The sequence below is a fragment of the Vespula vulgaris genome, chromosome 4, assembly GCF_905475345.1.
Source record: "Vespula vulgaris chromosome 4, iyVesVulg1.1, whole genome shotgun sequence".
Classification (NCBI taxonomy): domain Eukaryota; kingdom Metazoa; phylum Arthropoda; class Insecta; order Hymenoptera; family Vespidae; genus Vespula; species Vespula vulgaris.
In genome coordinates, this window is record NC_066589.1 from 8,142,501 (window position 1) to 8,160,000 (window position 17,500).

General features: G+C 34.0%; 1 protein-coding gene across 1 annotated transcript in view; it reads left to right on the plus strand.

The window, feature by feature from the left end:
- LOC127063505 (transcriptional regulator ovo-like) overlaps positions 1-17,500 on the plus strand; it is a 20,718-nt gene that overhangs the window by 320 nt on the left and 2,898 nt on the right. The window contains exons 1-5 of the mRNA XM_050993384.1: positions 1-971; positions 15,172-15,602; positions 16,138-16,624; positions 16,706-17,255; positions 17,361-17,500. The exon at positions 1-971 is cut by the window's left edge and continues 320 nt beyond it; the exon at positions 17,361-17,500 is cut by the window's right edge and continues 168 nt beyond it. Of these exons, the coding sequence (XP_050849341.1) occupies positions 815-971; positions 15,172-15,602; positions 16,138-16,624; positions 16,706-17,255; positions 17,361-17,500 (1,765 nt within the window). The 5' untranslated portion in view covers positions 1-814. The remainder of the gene's footprint in view (positions 972-15,171; positions 15,603-16,137; positions 16,625-16,705; positions 17,256-17,360) is intronic.

The window sequence follows — 17,500 nt, forward strand, 5'->3', positions numbered from 1 at the left end:
TTTTTTTTTTTATTTCTCTCTTCGATCGTCGCTCGAATAATTAAAAAAAAAAAGAAAGAAAGAGAGAGAGAGAGAGAGATAAGGAAAGGACTCCAAGTTTCGAGAAAAATTCTCGAACTTCAATTTAATCGTGCTACCATGTACGTCGGGACTTTGAGTTTGCTTCGTTGAAGAATTCTTTTCTTGTTGTTTTTGTTTTTTTTTTTTTTTCTTCAATTATCATCACCAACATCACCGTCATCGTCGTCGTCGTCGTCGTCGTCGTCGTCGTCGTCGTCGTCGTCGTCTCGCTCAAGTAGTATCTCTACTATTTCTCGGACTTCGCGACAGTGTATATATATCGTATATACGTGTTATACGATATCGTTTTGTCGTGGTACTATTGTGGTTTCTTTCTTTTCTTTTTCTTCTTTCTTTCTCTTCTTTTTCGTCTTCGTCTTCGTCTTCTTCGTTTAATCTATCACGCCGACCGAAGAAAAATATCAACCGTAAAGATCGATTATCAAGAGTTTGACGAGAGAAGAACGTGATGGATTTTTACATCAAGTTGTAAAAGAGAACTATTTCGTTGTTACTATTTGCCAGGAAACGGACATACGTAAATAGTGGTGGAAAGGAAAGAAAAACAGAAAAAGAAAAAAGATTCGGTGACCTTGACAGTCCTGGAAGGTCATCGACACAGTTGGTTTGGTGCCGCGATACCAAAATAGGAATCGTGGTGGGTGATTTCAAATAGTGTTTAGTGTATAAATATTATTCGACTTTAGATCGGTGTTTATTGTCCGTTATACGGGCTGACATTCAACAAGTAAAGATGCCGAAGATTTTTCTTATTAAAAATCGACTTCACCAGCAACAATTGAGACTTCTCGAAGCTCAACATGTTGGGAAAAGTCCTTCACCTTGCAGCGGTAAAGAGAGTCCTCTTGGTAGCTCGGAACCTCTCAGTTTAATCGTTAATAAACATCAATGTAAGTAAACAATAATGCATATTACCTTGTAAACAATATACGCACGTAGATACATACATTTTTTCTTCTTTTATGTATATATGTATATATACACTATCATCACGAGAACGTACGATATTATTTATTTCGTAAGTGAAGGACGAATCGCGAAGTTGATCGCTTTCGAAGAAAAACAAAAAAGTCAAAAACAAAAGTTACATACTATTTCTAAATTCAACTTAGTCGCGAGAATCGTTTCAAATACGTCGTACGACATTGGTTTGTTAGATACGTAATATATATATATATATATATATACGCGTACGTTTAATACGTAATACGAGCTATTGAAATAGGAATGAAAATGTGTCATTTAGAAAATGTGTAAATTCGTCGAAATGATTTCTTCTATGTTAGATAAATACGTATACATATAAACATATACCCTATCCGAAAGTAATGTAAACAATGTCGACAACTTAGGACACGCGAGACTCGATAGTTTGCTCTTTGACGTCTTCATCGCAAATATCATTTTAATAACAATACCGAGGATCATCCTCTTTCTCTCTCTCTCTCTCTCTCTCTCTTTCTCTTTTTTCTTTTTTGTTTTCATCCCTTCTCGACTAGACAGTCTCAAAAGGAACGACTTTCGATTTTTTTTCTTTTCATTTTTCTTTCTTTTTTTTTTTTATTCTTTTTTCTTATCTCTCCTCTCTCTCTCTCTCTCTCTCTCTCTCTCTCTCTCTTTTTCTCTCTCTCTCTCTCCTTCTTACAAGTACGAGTTACCGAACCTGCGGTGAGAAACGGACAAAGCAAAGACTACTCGAAAGATCCTCGTTAAAAATTCGTGGTTTCTTCTTGCTTCGTAATGTCCCTTTTTATGTTCGCCTAATGAACGCGCGCAACCCCAATGAAAAAAAGGAGGAAAAAAAGCAAAAAGGAAAAAAAAAGAAAAGTAAAAGAAAAAGAAAGAAAAATAAGAAAAATAAAAAAAAGTTTGGAAGAGAAAAAAAAGAAGAAGAAAAGGAAGATCAAGGTTTGTGGTTATTCGAGTATTTCTCTTGCAGGTGTAACCGATTGCTCGCACGCTCGGCCGCCATTGCGTTTCGGTAGTATGAATCCTAATTCCTATGGTAACCTCATACAGGTTTTTCTCTCTTCCTTCTTTTTTCTTTTTTTTCTTTTTTTTTTAGGAATATAATCGTCGATCCTTGATCAGCTGTTCAATGATCGTTTATACGAAAGATTTAAGAATTAACTTGTTCACTTTCTTTTTCTTCTCTTCTCTTTTCTTTTTTCGTTATACTCTTCGAAAATGACATTTCTGCAGTTCGAATCCTAATTTCTATGGTAACCGCATTACATTTTTTTTTTCTTATCCTTCTCTTTTACAAATTAAAATCATCCAAAATTGATCGATTTATAGTTTATAAGAAAATCGTGAGTAAACAGGGTCTTCGTTTCTTTTTTTTTTTTCCTTTCTTTTCTTTTTTATATACTATCTTTTTTTTTTTAAAATAAAATTCGAGAATCGATCGGCCGAGAATTCATACGCAATTTTTCAACGAACGTGTCTTTTTTTTTTTTTTTTTTTTTTATTAGATATCTTTTAAAATATAAGCATAATGTTCTCGAACTGAAACGGGAATAACGTTTCAACGTAAATTGAGTTTCCTTTTAATTCGATTCAATTAGACGCACGTGGATAAACCTATCGTGAGTTTGGTGCATAAGTCTGTAAATGAGAAACATAGAAATTCTACGAAGTCTCGTGCATTATCCGTTCGCGCTTTGCGTTCGATTGCATAACCATTACTCGCCATGACCGTTCGTCGTTCCTTCCTTCGTGAAGAAGGCAACATCTTTTTACACATCGGTCATCGTTGGACAACGGTATTATGAGTAGACGAGTATTCCAGATGCGAGTCGTTCTATGCGTTTATGTAAATATAATACAAATAGCGGTATAGTTAGTTGCTAGCTATGCGTTAAGCAAACGGCGAAGTATATAAGAGAGGTGAGAGAGAGATATATATATATATATATATATATATATATATATATATATTTATGTATGTATATGTGTGTGTGTGTGTATATAAACTCTAGTTGTCCGAAAGAATTGATCAAAAAAATAAATGAAATAAAATAAGCGATACAAATAAAAATGAATTATCAGAGAAGCGAAAGAAAGAGAATAGAAAAATAGAAAAATTGTTTAGAAAATAATTTTACAAATATTTTACGAAGATTTCAACTCTATAAATTTAATGTGATTAGATATTACATTATTTTCTTTTTTTATTTATTCGAACAAAAATTATCAGATACGTGGAAGAAGAGAGTGGAAAAGGAAAGATATTGGAAAAATATTATCGAATCGAAGAAAATACAAAACTTGCTTGTGATTCGAGGTCATATTATTTTCTTAAGTTTTTTTAATCTTACAAAAAAATAATTATTCCCAAAAGTATATACCAATTCGTAGAGATTCGAATTACATACTTACATATTTTATTAAGTTCATTCATTCATTCATTCATTCATTCTAAAAGGATTATCAGAAATATCCTATAAAAGAAGAAGATAGAAAATAATAGAATTATGAAAGAGGTTAGAAAAAAAAATAGAAGAAAAGTTATATAAGAAGAAATCATATAAAAATATTATCTTCAAAGGAATACAAATCCAAATCTCTAGAGAGTGACATTACTTATTGTTAGTTAAATTTATTCATTCTCTGTCTCCCGATTCTTTTTTCTTTTTCATTCTGGTCGAAGAAAAAATAAAAAAAAAAAGAAGAAGAAAGAAAGAAAGAAAGAAAGAAAGAATTCATTGAATTTTATCTTTCTATTCATTTCTCGTTACGTCTTCCAGTAGAGAGAGAGTAATACTGTGCTGTTCTATCTACTTATCGAACGATCGTGGTCTACAACGGTATAGTGAGTAGGAGGGTGGGTCCAATCTGTGGGTCCTAAAACTGGTTTAGAAAAGTGGTCCGGTCGTCTTCTTCTTTTTTTTTTTCATCTTCTTTTTCTACTTCTATTTTTTTCTTTCTCGAAGCATTCCCATTGTGCGTTCCCGAATCGTGAGTTCTTTTGTCAGTAGAGAGGAAGAGAGAAAAATATAAAAAAAAGAGCAAGGGAAGAAAGAAAGAGAGAGAGAGAGAGGGGGGGAGAGAGATGCAAAATATAGTCAGTCGATGGCCCACCGACGACTACCGCGTTGCAGGTGCAAAGACACGCTCAAACGAAGCGAACGAAGAAACGTTAATTGCCTACGTGAATTAAAGAAAAAAGAAAAAAGAAAAGAAAAATGAAAAAAAAACCACGAGGAAGAAACGTTATCGGTGAAATGAATTCGTTATGAGAGAGTAAGACTCTCTCTTTCTCTCTTTACACACACACACACACACACACACATGTATATATATTGCATTTATTTTTTTATATATATATTTTTTTCTTGTTTTTTTCAATGCTTCAAATTAATCAACTTGCTTGTTAACACTCGTATATTAGCGATAACATGTAAATAGAATAACTATTATAATTATATAAAGTTTTGTTATTAGATCTACATATATGTATATATATATGTGTGTGTGTGGGGGGGGATGTTAATTATATTTTATATTAATTATATTTTTATATAAATTTTTATATAATTTCGTATTCGTCATAAATTCTTTACATTAATATAATATTTGCGTTCTTACAAAAATTAACTAGTTCCATCGAAATCAATTATAAAATCACGCAGATATATGAAAAATTTTGTTGATTACAATATTTATCCTATTATCGTATCATCGATCTATATTTTTCGTGAATTTCAAAAATGAAGCACATTATATTTATAATAAATACACGATTAATAATAACTGCATCTATTATAAATATAATCAATCTCTCTCTCTCTCTCTCTCTCTCTCTCTCTCTTTCTGTCCCTCTTCTTTTTTTTTTATAACAAAAAATAGAATAACACATCTTTTACTTTTTCCTTCCTTCTTTCTTTCTTTCAATCTCTTTTTATCTCCTATAGTAAACCAGCAAAACATGGAACAATAGCCGACTGATTATTTTTTTTCTTTGTCCTCGTCCACCTATTACTTTTTTTTTCTTTCCCCTTCTTTTTTTCTCTTTCTCAGTTATATGTCAAGATAATTTGATATATTCAACTTGTAGAGGATAGAAAAGCTGCGAGTCGGTGCTTATTGGTAAGGGTTATCGCGAGGATGATCAAGTGCTCTCTGGTCGAGCGGTATTCAGGCTGACGTGGTGCGTGACTGCTATGTGCCCATGACTCGTCCGTACAGAGTACCTCACATAGCACACATATGTAAACACAGATACACACACACACAAATACATACATACATACATACATACATACATACATACATACATATATACATACATTTATACGTACGTATGCACGTACGTGCATACACATATATTCATATATACATATACGTACATACATATGTATATACGTACACATTCATACGAATACATATACATGTATATACGTATACGTATAAAAAGAAAGAGATGTTCGTACGTGCACCGTAAAGGGACTTCGATGCCTGAGTAAGAAACGCGTTTGAGTTCTACCACTCAATATACAGTAGTATCATCATCGCCATCACTACTTGTCTCTCTCTTTTCTTTCCTATAAACCAGTCAATAGTCTTGTATGTCTTTAATAGATAGATACTAATTAAATTGGTGCTTCAATTAGCTAACATTCTAACACTCAATTACGTTGAGTGGATGTGCATACATCTACGTAAATAAAAAAAAAAAAAAAAAGAAAGAAAGAAAAGGAAAAGAAAAAGGAGAATGTAATCTATCTCCTTCGATGTCTAATCATCTCTTTTTTATCTTTCTATCTTCATCGATCGTTTGATATTTGTTTGCAGAGTTTTCTTCTTTCCTTTTCTTCTTCCTTTTCTCTATTTTTTTTTTATTTTTTCATTTTTCTTTTTTTCTATTTTTTTTTAATTCATCGTACGAAAGGAAAATATGCATGGGTCCGTTCGTTTTCTTTTCTCTTTCTTTCTTTCTTTCTTTCTTTCTTTCTTTTCTTCTATCTCTCTTTTTTTCATTCTTCCCTTTCGATTCGATCTTCAAATCATTAGAAACCGTTAGAGTTATCGATCGGAATTTAGAATGAAAATTTGAAATTCATCGAGGTGTTCGATACACGTTGAATTTTATTCCGTTCTTTCGTTGTTGTCCTTGTCAGAAAGACAGTTTCTATATGTATATACGGATAGGTATAGTCATGTATATATACATATATATATGTATGTATGTATGTATGTATTTGTATCGTGTACAGCCGTTAGATTAAGGACCTTCGACTTTCGCAGGCGTCTCACGAACGTGTTGCGTAATTTCTGGATTCACGAACGTAAAAAACCTTGCTCCCAACCTGTTTTTAATGCCCAAAGAGAGAGAGAGAGAGAAAAAGAGAGAGACTAATGTCGGTTACTTATACACTTATATACTTACATATTTACGTGTATTAGAAGAAGAATAAGGATCGAGGGAGGTGGATTAGTAGTAGTAGTGGGGCAATAGACGTCAACGAGGCGTGTTTAAGGACGTATTTATATACTTTAAATTCAACTAACGTAACGAAAAAGTTTCGGGCCAGACGATAAAGCGACCTTTTACATTTGATTTATTATTCATTGTCCGTGATAGATAATAGTTAGATTCTAAGGTATTATGAATGATTTCATAAGTATTATATATATAAATGTATATAGTAATTTATATATAATAGGTATAATATATATTACTATTATATATATATATATATTTATTTAATAATGTATATATAATAATAATATTATAATTATAATACTATTATATATATATAATAGTTAGATTCTAAGGTATTCTACAGTATGATTTCATAAGTATATATATATATATATATATATATATATATATATATATATATATATATTATTATCAATATAAAATCTATAGAAACTCAGAAATGACACGGGAATTCTTCGCGGAAAATTCAACCGGATGCGGGATGTCTTCTTCAATCATTGTACCTTATCACATTTTAGAAATCGCCTTTATTTATTTTTTTTAAATGATTCTAAGAAATTGAGAAATTATTTTCTTGGAATAGATACGTCAATAAATTTACTTCCTCGATTCTTTTTTTTTTTATTTATCCGTTTAAAGATTGCTCAGTAATATTCGATAATTTCTATTTTGTTTCTCGTTTTTTTTTTGTAATATAAATTCGTATACATTCGTATACAGATCATGAAACTTGTGATGCCGCGATGTACTTTCGTTTTTTTAAAAACAAATTACTTTGTCGAGTGAAAATAAATTAACACAAATATGAGTATATGCATACAAATGAGATTATACGCAATATGACGATGATGTATCAAACATCAGTGATAAAGCATTAGTTTTAATAACGATCGATAATCTAATATAAATATACATATTTTTTTATCGTATTTAAGATCACGAAACTTATAATCCGATTAATCAAATATTCAAACTTACGAATACAAGGAAATAATTTTTGTATAGAAAAAAAAAAGAAAGGAAATATAATAAAAACGCGAACGTACGATTGGAAAGTCGCAATTAGATAAATTAAAAAAACAAGAAGAAGAAGAAGAAATAAGAAAGAAAGAAAAAAAGAAGAAAAGGAATCAAAAAAAGAAGAAAAAGAAGAACAAAAAAAAGAGGAAAGAAAAGAAAAAATACTACGAAATGGAGATTCTTGAGTGAAATCCCTCCGGACGAGTGCTCGATGATATAACACTAGTTTAATAATAATGACGCTTCTTGGATAACGTAACTGCGATTATTATACTCTCGGTACGTCGGCACGAAGTCGTGCACGCGCATCCAAGCGCGCGATAAAAGGCTAGCGAACGGAGCGAGTTGATTTACAAGTGCTCAGTTTAGAGCGAGATTTATCGAGTCTTTCTGCACTTGGCCCCCTTGCTACGAAAGAATTTCGGTCACGGCCCTCTTGCGCCATTAGCCTCCGTCGCGACGACGTTGTACGTTCTGCAGGGAAGTATATACATACATATATGTATGCGTAAATACATACGTACGTAGTATGTGTATATATATATGTATGTATGTATGAATATATGGATGTGTTTGTATATAAGTACGTACGTATTTATATATTTGTTTGTATGTAGATATGTATGTATGTGTATGTATGTACAAACACGTACATACATACATACATACATACACATACAACGTTTGATGGCGCTTTCGAACGAATTTCTGCCTCGAGGCTGCCGACTTCTCTTCGACTTTTCTTGAGATCGATCGGCCTTTACGTTCTCTTCGAACATTAGTCGAATTTTTATCGAATCGTGTTCTTTTATTGTTGTTGTTATTGTTGTTTTCTTTTTTTTTGTAGTAATATAATATTTATGAATTTTCTTTCCTTCCTTTTCTCTTTTTCTTCGTTACTTCGTCTTTATTTTCTTTTTGCTTTGTTTCGTTTTCCCTCCTTTTCTTTTCTCCTTCTTTTTTCTTTATTGTAATTTTTCGAAATTAAAAGAAATATTTTGTCGAAGATAGCAAGTTGTGTTCCGTGAAACACGACCGAACGGAATAAACTTTTCTCGAAAAAATATTGCTACACCGTTCTTACCGTTAATCCTTTTTATATATATATATATATATATATATATATATATATATATCACAAATATCAAATTTGAAATTTGTAGAAATTGTGAGTCAACTAGTTGTGATTTTAATTCAGGGATTAGACATTTTTTTATTCTTCATAAATTAACGCCGAGAGATATTCAGAATCTCCATAGGAAATACGTATATACATACATTATTTAAGTAACGTTTTTATTATACATATACATATATATATATATACATACATACATACATACATACATACATATATATGTATATGTATATATACGTGTATATATCTATGAGAAAAAAAATAGTTAAGACCTACTTTATACATAACGCTCCGTAACCCGTTGGATAGGAATATATACGTTCATATAGAGGTACCCACATAGGACCAGAAAATAGTTTAGTGTGCGTGTACGTAAGTGTGTGTGTTAGTGTGTGTAAGTACATACGCGTACGTAGTTACTCTCGTATGCATAGAAAAGCACGCACAGTGAACTCACGGAGGCATCACGAGGCATTGTAATTCGTCACAATGGCTGCATATCCTGGTATACCTAGTCTCGTCTCTTCCCCTTGTCTGGTTACAGGTGCACATCACTGAGTACGATTATCTGAATGTCGAGAGAGAGAGAGAGAGAGAGAGAGAGAGAGAGATAGAGAGAGATAGAGAGAGATAGAGAAAGAGAAAAAAAAAGAGAAAGAGAAAGATAGAGAGAGAAAAAAGAAAGGCTTTTTCTTTCTTTCTTTTCTCTCTCTCTCTCTCTCTCTTGTTCTATGTCACTATTCGCTTATATACTACAAAACTATATACATGTATATGTATGTGTGTGTAATCTATACGTTTATCTATCTCCTGATGGTGGTAGGTATTAGTATTGTACATAGGAATCGAGGACGAGCTTCCCTAGTGATAAAACCGACAACGAAATTGTATTTCTCTTATAGCGATTAATTACTCTTTTATACAAACGGAAGCAAATTGAAAGGAAGATCTGAAGAAATGAAGAAAACTGGTTTTGTTCGTCGTCTTGTTCAATGATCGCGATAAATATAAATCTTGATTGATTAGGAAAAAGTAAAGGAGGAAGGAAATGTACGTTCTTCTTTCTTTTTTTTTTCCTTTTTTTTCTTTTCTTTTCTTTTCTTTTTTTTTTTGTTTTCGTTTCTTTTGGTCGTGATTGTTAAGTATATCCTTAAGCTAATTACATCTTATTTTTATCTTATCGGTAATTTATTCGGTATTTATTACGTTTATCGTGACACGTAAAGTTCATAAGGAATAAAACAAAAACTGTATAGTAATAAAGAATGAATGATCGTCTAAGATTATATATCCTGAATAAAGAAGTCTCTTCTTTTTTCTTTCTTTTTTAAGCAATAATCGATATAATTATAATGTAGGTAAGTTAGAAGAGAACACGTTGACTACGTTAGACACATTCCGTAGAGTTGACCACAATGAATACACACGGACGACTCTCTTCAATGTGCGCGCGTTGTTCCTCTTTCGGTGCAGGCCGTGGTTAAGTGGATTGCGCGTGAACTGCACGGAAATTGCGCAGAACGAGCGTTATGCAAATGCGTGCGCCGTTTCACCGCCATTAGACGGCGACGAGTGAGAAAAAAAAGGGGAAAAAAAAAAGAAGAAAAAAAGAACGAAGAAAAATATAAGAAAAGAGGAAAGAAAAAAGAAAAGGAGAAAAAAGAAAAAGATAAGAAGAAAAAAGGGACAGGGAAAAAGAAGATGTCGCAAAATAAAATGAGAGAGAGAGAGAGAGAGAGAGAGAGAAAGAAAGAAAAAGAAAGAGAGAGAGAGAGAATTAGAAAAAAAAACAAATTAATTTTTCCACGCGACGTATAAGAAAAATAACAACAGGAAGAAGAAGAAGAAAAAGAAGAAGAAGAAAACGAAAGAGAGAGAGAGAGAGAGAGAGAGAGAGAGAGAGAGAAAGAAAGAAAGAAAAAGAAAGAGAGAGAGAGAGAGAATTAGAAAAAAAAACAAATTAATTTTTCCACGCGACGTATAAGAAAAATAACAACAGGAAGAAGAAGAAGAAAAAGAAGAAGAAGAAAACGAAAGAGAGAGAGAGAGAGAGAGAGAGAGAGAGAAAGAACAGCTTAGATCATTTTCTCTCTCGTCTTTACCGACGCGTCACGTGAGCGTACGCGCACGCGCACATCGAGATTTTCACCGAATGCCAAGGTTAAATATTCTCCACGTAGTTGGACTCGATCTTCCGCCGATTTGGAAAGAGATCCGATTTTTTCCGTTTAAACGTAAAATGCCGATCGAAGGGAGAAAAGAGAAAGAGGGAGGAATTGCAATAGAGCGAAAGAGAGAAAGAAAGAAGAAAAGAAAAAGAAAGAAAAAGAGAGAGAGAGAAAGAGAGAAAGAGAGAAAGAGAGAGGTAGATAGGAGGAAATGGCGTTGTCCCGTACGCGGCCATTACGTAAGCCAACTCTAAGTGGCTGCGTATGTGGTGTCACCTTGCAAACTAACCGACGACGACAGAAACGACAGAAACGACAGAAACGACAGAGACGACAGAGACGACGACAACGACGACGCTTCGGCCCACGCACGGTACCGCTAGGCAAACGCTATGTAGATACATATATACGCACGTATATATACATATATATATATATATAAACGTATATATATGCACACACATATATATATATATACATACATACATAAACGTTAACGCAACTCTCATCGAGTTGCGTGCAACTATCGCTATAACTCGAATAGTAGACCAGGAAGAATATCATTGCTTTGCTACTTGCATAGATATGTGTATGTGTATGTGTGAGTATGTGTACGCTTGCACGTGTGTATGTGTGTATATGTGTGTGTGTATGTACGATGATCTATCCTCGATCTTATCGATACATTCCAACTACGTTCCACGGTCCTCGAGATATCTCTCGAACGAGATAACTTATTTACTTGCCTAGGGTTCACCATTTTGGTGAACTGTTCTTTTTTTCTTTTTCTATTCTCATGGCATACCTTTTCAAAAATTATTGATCCATGGGTTTTGAAGTTTTCATGATATCTTTTTTAAGTTTCAAGTTCGTCGAGTTGAAAATTGTATGTGTAGGTGTGCATTCGAGTGGTTTATTTAAAGAAGACATTTTGGCGAACATTTGGAATAATTTTCCATGCTCGTTTTGATTTCTTTGGAAGATATATGAAATTTTTGTTTGCCAAAGGTCAAATCGTTTTGACGAAGGCGACGTTCGAATTTAACGAATTATCAAGGTTTTCAAGTTCGATTAAATTTGATGTACATCGTAAATAAGGATTGTTCTTTTTAATAAAAATTTGTTGCATATTTAAATCTCGACTGAGACTGGTATACGTGTTTGAATATGTACGTACGTTTGTTATAAAATTTTTCTAGAGTTCACGCGGAATGTTATTCGTAAGAGAAAAATAAAATCATTAATCGATCGTGATCATCGATATGAGGTTTACAATGACCGTCGACGTGTCGATGAACGATCATTATCGATGTTGAGAATCGGTGTCCATTGTTCGTATGCATTAGAGACGATAGTACACACCACCCGTACGTAACGGGGATACGTGGAGACACAGTAAAGGATTATGGCTGGCTGCGGGTAGCCGAAAGGAAAGCAAAAACTTGGAAAAAGGACTCGAGGGAGTGGTCGACTTTGGAAGTAGGTCGTCGACTAAACTGAGGCGTTTCGTTCGATCGAACGGCAGAGCCAACCACAAAGAAGTAGCCTTATTCGAAGTAGTCGGGTCGATGTCTTTGAGGTTTCTTTTATAATGATCTAAGACAATCGAGTTAGGATCATTGAATCTTCATAAAAAAAAAATCAAACATTACGACAAATTTTCCAAAGTTTACGTCGATCGATTTGTAAGATCGATATTTATTCTTATAAAATATTCTACGCTTTGACGACAATTAATCTTGTCTTTGTCTTCGGATAAGATTGTTTTTTTTTTTTTTCATAGGGAGAAAATGAAAATAAAATAAATAATATCTTAATTATAAGCTACAAGATTATATTAGGATTCGTCCTTCTGTCTTAAAATATTCTTTCGTTTTAATAATAATTAATCTTGATACATCCTATGTTCTTACTTATTAAATTCTTTACACTTTCTGACCGATTTAATTTCTCTATCGTCTATCTATTATTCCTTACTCGTTGTCTTGCAGGACAACAACCCTGTTCACGATCGTAATGATCTAAATTATTAGACTTAATCCTTCCATCTTAAAACATTGATTATTCTAATAATAATTAATCCTCGTTTCTCAGGTGTATCGATTTAATAATTCGTTAAAACAATTTTAACTATCTGAAATATAAAAAATAATTTTCTCTATTGTCTGTCTAATGGACCTTACTGTCGTTGAAGAATAACAAGTCTTTTTTTTCCAATGGTAATGATCCAAGTTATTAAACTTAATTAATTCATCTATCTTAGAACGTTCATTGTTTTAATAATAATTAATCCAACATTTCTCCTGACTGTCGATGAATAATTTATGAAAACAATCTTATCTATCTGAAGTATAAAGGAAGTGTTCTATTATTATATATTTCTGAACGATTTAATTTCTCTATCGGCCATTTATTGGTCCTTACTGTCTTGCTCGACAGCAAGCCTGTTCCCGACCGCTTCGTCGGGGTCCTCCGAGTACCGGTTTCCTTTTAACGTTCTCTAACTCTCTTATATTCTTCTTCGGTTGCCTTGCTTCTTCTCTTTCTTTTTAACTGAGGTGAAAAGTGAGAAAGAGATAAAGAGAGAGAGAGAGAGAAAGAAAGAGAGAGAGAGAGAGAGAGATTGAGAGAAGGTGAACGAAGAAAGACATTGGTACGTGGATCACGTGGCTTCTACAGGTATTTATAGCATCGTGGTAGAACCTGCAAGAAGAAGAAGAGAAGGAGGAGGAGGAGGAGGAAGAATAAAGAAGAGAAAAAGGAAGAAGTAGGATTTTGACGGCGAACTCGTACCGATCGATAGCGTCTCTCATTGAAGCGTATCGTCCGATCGACTGGAATCGCCATTTTGGAGAGAATCTTTTTTCCTTTTTCACTTCCTTATTACTTTTTCCTTGCTTTCTTTAAAGTTAATTCAAGAACGAAAATATATTCAATACGTATATCGTGATTTAGTTTATGTATACGAGTAAACGATATTGTTCGTATTTAACGATGGTAAAAATCTATTATTCGAAGTAATAATATAAGTAATAATTATATATGATATATATATATTTATATTTTATACATTACATATTATTTATATGTATATATATATATATATATATATATATATATATATATTCTCTGTAAAAGAATTTATTACACACACACACATATATATAAATATATATATATATAACTTTTTTTTTAAATATCACAAAGAAAACACCAGTTGAATAACATAAAGCAATTTAAAATGTAAAAATTAATAGTATCGAATACCGTCGATATCAATCGATTAATATTTCCAAGCGTATCGATAAGAAATCGAAAGTTTCTCGATCGATTATCATACGAATTAACAGTTTAATGAATCACGATCAAATATTATACATATCGCATGGATCTAAATAATTGCATTTTTGATTTGTTTTATTTGGTATTTCATTTTTTCTTTTCATTTCTCTTCTCAATCTGATTACTTTTTTTCATTCTTGATCCAGAAGAGAGATTATTGAGAAAAAGTCTTTCTTTGATCACGGTTCGATCACTTCTTCCAATAATCTCTCATTGCTATTGCCAATATAAGGTATCATAAAAAGTTTGCGTCCTCGTAATTTCCTAACTTCCTGGTTTCCGCTTCAACGGTTCTACAACATATCGAGCTTCGTGTCCTCGTCCTGCATTCGCTGGCTACACACGTTTGATGTCAAAGTCAATACTACTAGGTAGATACGTACATGCATACATACATGCATACATACATGCATACATACATGCATATAAATATATATACACCAACGCTGCGTTACTAGAATTTCTCTATAATTCGTTTTAAACGATAAATATAATATGATTAATAATTCATTCATAATTAATCATCGAGCCTGATATCGTTAGCGATTGAAAGTAATGTAGGAAGAAAAGAGAGAGACGTGAAAATAAAAAAAAAAGAAATTTTTCTCCGATCGATTGATGTATGCAAAAAAAAAAAAAAGAAAAGAAAAGAAAGAAAGAAAGAAAGAAAGAGTTGAAAAAACAAGGTCAGGGCGATTAAAAAAAAGAAAAAAGAAAAAAGTAACAGCTAGCTACCACCATCGTCACCACAACCACCATCATCGTCACCTTACGGTATCCGCGGATTTTCAAGGTCGCTCGTAAATTCTATTAGAAACGTGGACGTTACGAGGTACTCTACCCGTCATCGTTATTCCGTACGATACGTTCGTAAAGACCTTGTAAGAGAGATAAAGATAAAAATAAAAACTAGATAGAGAAAAAGAAAGAAAGAAAAGTAACAAAATCAAATTGATCTATTCTGTGATCCACAGATCGCGATAAAACTGAAGATGATCGTGCTACTACTCCGGAATCATTAAGGAGCAGTAGTCCAGCACCATCTCCACCACCGGTACCATGTCAATCGACGAACAACACGCCGTCGAGCACACCACCCAGACGTTTTATTTCAAGTATCCTTGGTGGGGATGTACCATATGGGAGCAGAGGTCACGTATTAACCCGCGCCGAACGAAAGGAATACAGTACACCACCAATTATTCCCACACCCTCCGGAGATGCTCCACAATTTCTAACAAAATCGGAGAAACTCGTATTACCGAGGCCACCCACCCCACCGAAGGTCCCACGTGTCGAACCACCGACCAGAGTTTCCGTGATTCAGAGGGTACCGCATCAGAGTCAAGGTAACTCCAGAAGGGAAGAGAAGATCGAAGTTCCTCAAAGTCAGGAGCCTGAGCAGGTGCGTCCACTCAAAAAAAAAAACAAAACAAAAATAAAAAAAAAAAGGAAACGAAAAAAGAACAAAAACTGGTTTCTTTCACATACACATACTATAGATATATATATGCATACATACGTACATACGTACGTACATACATACATACATATATACGTACATACATCACGTACACGTTTATATACGTATATATAGTCTCTAGAGTAGATATACCTAGAGAGAGATTTTTAAGAGCGAGATTCAATCTACGTGAATTCTCACATTAATCAATCATCAAAGAGTATCAGATTTTTTCTTTTTTTACTGTTTTTTTAGTTACTTCGAATTTTCTTTCAACGAGACTATACATTTTGAATAATTTTATAATTCGTCGTGTGGGATCCGTCTTGCGTTTCTTTTTTTTTTTTTTTCTTTTTGTTGGAATTATTAACCAATCCATAAGTAAATTAATCTCGAATATTTTAATACAGATGAATAATTTCATTATCGATCGTTAAAAGGGAACGTTTAAAAAGCAATATTCGTGTGTTATTTTTAGGAACAACCGATAGATTATGCCGTTCCAAAAAGAAAAGAAGAGGACGACGAAAGAGGCCGCGAGACCGCAAAAGTATCACGCACCATATGTAATTCCATTGCTAGACCATTATTGGCAATGAGGCTTTCCGGGCCGCAAATCGTTCACACAGCCGCAGGACTTGGTAGGACCTCGAATTCTGGCACGAATAATGGTTCTACCAGTTCGAATTCGAGTTCTAGCGCTAGTAATTCGTCTTCCTCGGCTTCGTCATCATCCTCGAACACGGGTAATTCATGCAGTTATTCAGGAGGTGGTACGTCCGGAGGAGGTGGTGGTACTGTGGGTGGTGGAGCTGGAGGGGGTGGAATGAATCCAGGTGGGAATGGGGGTCGTGGTAATTATGCTCCAAGTTCACCACCTACTGGTTCTTTACCACCGTTCTACGAGTCCCTTAAAGGTGGTAACAACCTAGCCAATTTCGCCAACCAATATACGACCAGTCAAGGTATATTTCAAAGTCTCTATCAAGATACGTTATGTCGTGTACGTGCAACAGATAATTCATTTTTGATATGAAATATTTCAGGTAACAGCTACCTCACGCCAACACCAGCGATAGGCATGGAATGCGATACGGGACAACAAGACGTAAACTCGCAACATGCTCAGTACAGCGCTCAGGAAGGGAAACAATACTCATTACTTCAAAATGTTTGCGCGTCTTACGGTTTGGCATTGAAAGAGGAAGAGGATCTATCCGCTTATAAGATTCAACCTAATGATTTATTATCTGGTCAATATGGTGCATACGACGTCACGGAAAATGGAATGATGGTCGACATGGTGACCGGTGCTGTTGTCGATCCATTGCAATTTACAGCTACATTGACGTTCAGCTCGCCGTCCGATCATACGGCATTGTTGGAAAGTCTGAACGATGCAGCCGATTTATTTTTACCTAAATTACAAGCCGGAGATGGAGGTAACGATTTACTCGAGGACTCGTTACATTCGCCAGCCTCCGCTGGGAGCGGCATAGTTCAGGACGCAGGTCAAATGACCACGCCCGTAGAACCCAGCGTAGACCCTTTTCCTGAGCACAGTATAGCCTTAACGAGAGGTTTCGATGCATCAAGGTGAGTGAGTCTTGGAATAACTATCGACGACGAAAGGTATTATAACGGGCGAAAAAAAAGAAACAGAAAAAGAAAAGCAAACTTACGATTTTTGATATGTTTCAGGCATTACAATGGAACGCCGCAACATTTTAATACAAAATTAGTTGGCCTCTCATATGCCACCGGCGAAGCCGGTTATCAACCACTCGCTAAGGAACGTCCAGAACTGGCGTTACATTTAAATCAAAGTCATCAAAACCAAT